The 6022-nt window shown below is 44.3% G+C and overlaps 1 protein-coding gene across 1 annotated transcript; it reads left to right on the plus strand.

Moving 5' to 3' along the window:
• Positions 1–2269: 2269 nt before the first annotated feature.
• LOC124703733 (protein LOL3-like) lies at positions 2270–5795 on the plus strand. The gene is made up of 6 exons (XM_047235961.1): positions 2270–2401; positions 4396–4509; positions 4950–5059; positions 5161–5238; positions 5335–5406; positions 5503–5795. The coding sequence occupies exons 1-6, from the start codon at positions 2284–2286 to the stop codon at positions 5542–5544; spliced, it is 534 nt and encodes a 177-aa protein (XP_047091917.1). The 5' UTR covers positions 2270–2283; the 3' UTR covers positions 5545–5795.
• The last annotated feature ends 227 nt before the right edge of the window (positions 5796–6022 follow it).

Below are 6022 nucleotides of genomic sequence, written 5' to 3' on the forward strand. Positions count from 1 at the left end.
CCTACTTGTAGGAGCATCAAAACAGAGGGAGCCGCGTACGTGACATGCCATACCCATTCCTTGAAATGTTCAGTTAATTAAAGTGGCGTTACAGATGCCGGATCAACAAAAAACATCTCACACCATAAGCCTTGCCATATCAGCAAAATTATCAAAGAGAGAGATATCAGCGAGCGCCCTGCGCTGCCAGCAGACACCAGATTCGACCTCCTGGCAAAAAGGACAACACAGATATAGCACGACACGCAGCGGGAGAGCGCGTTAACTGTTCCCAAATACAGACCGACTTGTAAGAGCACCAAAACAGAGGGAGCCGCGTACGTGTCATGCCATACCCATTCGTTGAAATGTTCAGTTAATTAAAGTGGCGTTACAGATGCCGGATCAACAAAAAACATCTCACACCATAAGCCTTGTCGTATTAGCAAATTTATCAAAGAGAGAGATATCAGCGTGCCCTCCGCTGCCAACACACACCAGATTCGACCTCCTGGCAAAAAGGGCAACACAGATATAGCGCGACACGCAGCGGGAGAGCGCATTGACTGTTCCCAAATACAGGCCGACTTGTAGGAGCACCAAAAACAGAGGGAGACGCGTGTGTGACATGCCATACCCATTCCTTGAAATATTCAGTTAATTAAAGTGGCGTTACAGATGCCGGATCAATAAAAAACATCTCACACCATATGCCTTGCCGAATCAGCAAACTTATGAAGGAGAGATATCAGCGTGTGCCCTGCGATGCCAATACACACTAGATTCGACGTCCTGGCAAAAAGGGCAACACGGATATAGTGCGACACGCAGCGGAGAGCGCATTGACTGTTCCCAAATACAGACCGACTTGTAGGAGCACCAAAACAGAGGGAGCCAATGTGTGCGTGGAATTTTTGACAAACGAGATCACCTGGGCGAATGAATTGTCAAAAAGGACCACCTCCAAAAATTATTGCCAAAAAGGACCACCTGCGTCGTGGCGGCACGCGTGCCAGGCGACACGTGTCGCCTGTCTCCACAGCCGGAGGCGGCAGGGCCTGCCGCCACAGCCAACGACGGCATGTGCACAGTGTCCTGATCCACGAACTGTAGCTTTTTTTTTTAAACATCTCAAAAAATTCGAAAAAATACATGCATGTAGCTAACTCTATGCACTACAATGGTGCAAAAATTCACTGCAAATACGTTGTATTTTAGGCTCAGCAAAAAAGACAAATTCAACAAATTTTGTAGCTAACGTGCACTCATCGATCAGAACACTATCCATTGATCACTGTGGACATGCCGCCATGGGCAGGCAACACGTGTCGCCTGGCACGCGTGCCGTCACGATGCAGGTGGTCCTTTTTGACAATAATTTTTAGAGGTGGTCGTTTTTTACAATTCACTCGACTATGTGGTCTCTTTTGTCAAAAATTCACATGCGTGACATGCCATATCCATTCGTTGAAATATTCAGTTAATTAAAGTGGCGTTACAGATACCAGATTAACAAAAGAACATCTCACACCATATATCCTGCCAAATCAGCAAATTTATCAAAAAGATATCAGTGTGCGTGTCATGCGCTGCCAACACACACTGGATTCAACCTCCTGTTAATGGGCAAACACGCATTTAACGCGACATGCAGGGGAACTGCGGGAGAGCGCGTTGACTATTGATACGCCGACTTGTAGTAGTTGTAGGAGCAGGAAAACAGAGGGCTGGAGCCGCGTGCGTGACACAACCAACCGAAAGCAGAGCTCAAACCGACGACGCCTTCCTTCCTCCCTCCCTCCGTCCCTCGGTTCCTTCACCGCGTCCAGTCTTCCCCAATCCCGATACCAACTTCTCTCCCGCTCCGCTCCGGTCCTCTCCCCTTCCCCGCCGCTTCCGCCGGCGACGTAAAATCGCCGCCGCGCCACCCTCGCTAGCACCTGCCTACCTTCACGGGCCCGGCCGTCGCCACCGGAGGCCGGGGACGAGCGGCAAGTTCCGTCCAGAACCGGTAAGCAGCCCTCCTCGCTCTCCTCGCCCACCCCGCCGCCTCACGATCGGGGATCTCGAGCGACCTCAGATCCGCCACGGAGCAGCGGGCGTTGTACTTGACTAGTAGTTGTAGGGTAGCGTACGGCTGGTCTCGGTTTTTCCCCAATATTTTTGTTCGCCGCCCTCTGGTCAGCGCACGATCGGATTTTGTTTCCGGTGCATAGATAGGTTTTCCGTCGATTTCTAATGCCTTTGTTCCTCACTCCTAACGCCGTCGCGCCTCCCCTTTCCTTTGCAGCTTCGGTCGCAGCTATGCAGAGCCAGATCGTGTGCCACCGCTGCCGGCGCGTCCTGGCCTACCCGGCGGGGGCGCCCAGCGTCTGCTGCGCCCTGTGCCGCGCCATCACCGCCGTCCCGCCCCCAGCGCCAGGTACTTGGATGACGCAGCCCGATTTCGTTTCCGTTGTTGCTATTGTCGTACTGCCATCGCCTCACTTATACCATCCGAAGTAAGATAAGTAGAGTTTACTGTTGCATTTGCAAATGCTACGATAATCTGTGCAGCAGGACTTACTTACCAAGGGCATGCTAGGCAGAGAGTCACCGTGGCATTTGAATTCGTTCTCTCCGCATACATGGTTCAGTTTTGCTCTATGTTACTTCACTTCAGGCTTCTGCAGGCCTACTTTTGCTGTCTGCTGCTAGTATGGTAGGCTTTGGTATTCCAGAACAGAGTGGATAATATCAGGTCGATGGATGAATCTTATGTTGAACCCTGTCATTTGTTTGTTGTCAAAAAGGGCCAAGTGGCTTTTCCGCAAAACGCATAGACAAGTGCTGTCGATTCGCTGGAAATAACAAAACTGTTTTAAATTCGGAGAACAGTAAGGATCTGTCTGTGTTTGTTCTATATGTCCAGGTATTGTTTCACAGGAAATAACAGAGCCATTTTAAATTTGGACAACACTGTTATTTGTGTTGGATCTGTATATGTATGCCATCTTCTAAAAAAGAAACTACTTCCACAGCTGAATAGTGGTAGAATTTATTTTCATGTTAGTTCTGTATTGCAATTATTTGCGCTGGGTGAATAGTTAGTTTAATGTAGTGTTCGAATTACAGTATTCTGTTGATAACTCTTATGTTCCTAGCATTGCAACTGCAGTGGAACCCAGAACGGTGCCTACTTCCATCCACTGCCTAAATTGTGCATTCTGTGTCCTTTTCACTTAGGCTGGTCATAATGGGGAGTAACTTAGACTAGTAACATGCATATGTTACTAGTTTATGTTACTACCTCCATAGTGGGTAGTAACTTGTACTTGTATATGGTTTCGTGGATTGTGTCATTTATTACGTTGCAGACTCATTTTGTCTTGGGGTGTGTGATGTTATGGTAACATAGCTAGTTACCACCTCATTCTCTTTCTTTATTTATCGATATGCCATGTCACCAAAACATCTTGGGGTGTGTGATGTTACTACCTATGTTACTTCCACTATGAGTAGTCTCTACATGGTCTGCCATTTGTCCTGTATCCCAATGTTCACATCTTTGCTGCCTCCTGCTTACCAGTGTACCAAGGTCCATTTAGATTGCCGGATTTTCACAGAAATCTGATACTTTGGATCTTTTTCCCTACTTGTCATTCAAAAATAGGAATGGAGTTGCCAAATTCCTATGTAATACATTCATGTGCCCTTTAAGGAAATCAACATGGGCCGAAACCTCATTTTATTTTACCTTTCGGAAGTTCTTAGTTCAAATATTCTTGTGTGTTTTGGGGTTTCATAGTTCAACAAATGTTCATTGCGATATTTTTTGTTGCTGAGTTCCAAAGAGGCCCAGTTTGAAAATGTTTGTGCCACGGTTTGCACCAACCAGGCAACTATACTCACATTCGGTCCCTTGGTTACCTCCTCATTCTGCCTCAGTTGGTGGATAAGTAAAAAAGAACTTCAGTATCTGCACTTAAAAAATCTCATTCCTCAGGACGGCAATAAAAATCTTAAACTTGCTACGCACGTACCTCTGAAAATTAACGACTAGTTGCATTAGTAAAAGCTTCAGGGAAGTAGGACAATATCTTCTTCACAGGTCACCAGTTGTGTATTCTATGCTTGGACACATTTCTTTGCTCACTGCTTCCCGCCATACTTCATTCTCCTGTCATATTTATACTACCATGTAGCCCATGCAGTGCTGGGTTAATTGATTGTTTGTCATTGAAAGAAGCAATTCTTGCAATTTCAGTCAATTATTAACTTCTTATTCTATGTTTCCAGTATCTCCAAAGCTGTTACCGTTTTAGGGTTTATATACTTTGTCCATATTGATTGGTTGTTAATTCATCAATTCAATATACTTGTAGAAGTTCGATATGAAACAAAAATGCTTATATAAGTACGAACTTTGTAATGCAGCAGTGGAAATGGCTCAGCTTATATGTGGTGGCTGCCGAACTTTGCTGATGTACACCCGTAATGCAGACACTGTGAGATGCTCATGTTGCAGTACAGTCAATCTTGTCAGACCAGGTAATGCTAATTCTGCCTCATTTCCTGTTTTTTTTTTTTTTTTTTTTCTTATGAGCTTCACATTATGCTTTTGACACAAAGGCATGGTACATTGTCTGAGGAATGTGTGTCATCCGTGGAACTTTAGATGTGGTCAATTGCCTTCTGCTAATTAATTTAGCAAGCAGCGATGCAAGACCTAATAGTGGCATGCTTCAGGGTTTAGAATGATAGCATCCTCACATGGAAAAGCATGTGTATAGCTAATTTGACTCTACATTGTTGGTCTAGTACAGCCTAGATTTGCATGCTGAACATTGAATAGAATAACGTTCAGTTAATTGAAAATTTGCTTTGTGCTTTCAGTAGTAGGCTATGTTATACCGCCTCTATGAAATATTGCACTTCCATTTCGTGTGGACCTCCTTTCTTGAGCTATTTCACTTTTGTACGTCATGCAGTCAACAATATAGCCCACGTGAACTGTGGTCGGTGCCGGACAACTTTGATGTATCCACATGGAGCACCTTCTGTCAAATGTGCCATCTGCGAGTATATCACAAATACTGGGGTAAGTTTAGCCTCGCTCTCAACCTTCATGTGATGCAAGTTCATGCAATATATTAGCAGGAATATTTACTGATTTTGAGCCATCTGTGTTCTGAATTTCAGATAAATACCATGTCACCAACACCATGTCCAAGGCCTACATCAAATGAATCTGCATATAATGCCCCATCCACTTCTGCTGTATGTCCAATTGTCCATACCCATGTACTTTTATGCTCACAAATTGTTCCTGGTGAGTAGAATTATTTATCTCATTTCTGTTTCATCTTCTTGCAGCCCACATCTCATCCCCAGAATGTAACCGTTGTTGTTGAGAACCCTATGACAGTTGACGAAAAGGGTAAACTGGTAAGCCCCTCGCGTGTATGCTTCAATCCAATGAAGTATCTTTTAGCATGCTAATTGAATTTGGAGTACTTAGCTACCTCTGTTCATTTGACACAGGTTAGCAACGTCGTGGTTGGAATTACACCTGGGAAAAATTGAAGTGTTGTTTGTCACCTGGCGTATACTTATTTTGTGTTCTTTATAAGAACATCTTTTGGTGATTGGTTACTAGGCTGACCTTGAAGAACAAAGACACAGCAAGTGTTTTTGGAATTTACCAAGGCATGAATGTCAGAAGGTTGAAATTCTGAATCTGTTGATTCTTTTGTATGTAATATGAGCTGTTTTAGACTTCTCTGTGGGAATGATAAAATGGTTTAATGTAGTTATACATGTTTTGAATTGTGATATACGATGTGTCATATAGTGTTTTGGCGCAGGATGTGCATTTTCTAAAGATTTTGCAGCACAAAAGTTAGGAAAATGATTTGACTTACTCTCTACCGAAGTGCTGAGAAATTTCACCTGCCCACTACCTCCTGGTGTTTGATACTCCCTCCGTTCCTTGATATAGTGTATTGCGTCGAGCCAATCATGTGAACATTTGTTTACGCATTTGATTGCATTTTCTTAGCTC

The sequence above is a fragment of the Lolium rigidum genome, chromosome 3, assembly GCF_022539505.1.
Source record: "Lolium rigidum isolate FL_2022 chromosome 3, APGP_CSIRO_Lrig_0.1, whole genome shotgun sequence".
NCBI lineage: Eukaryota > Viridiplantae > Streptophyta > Magnoliopsida > Poales > Poaceae > Lolium > Lolium rigidum.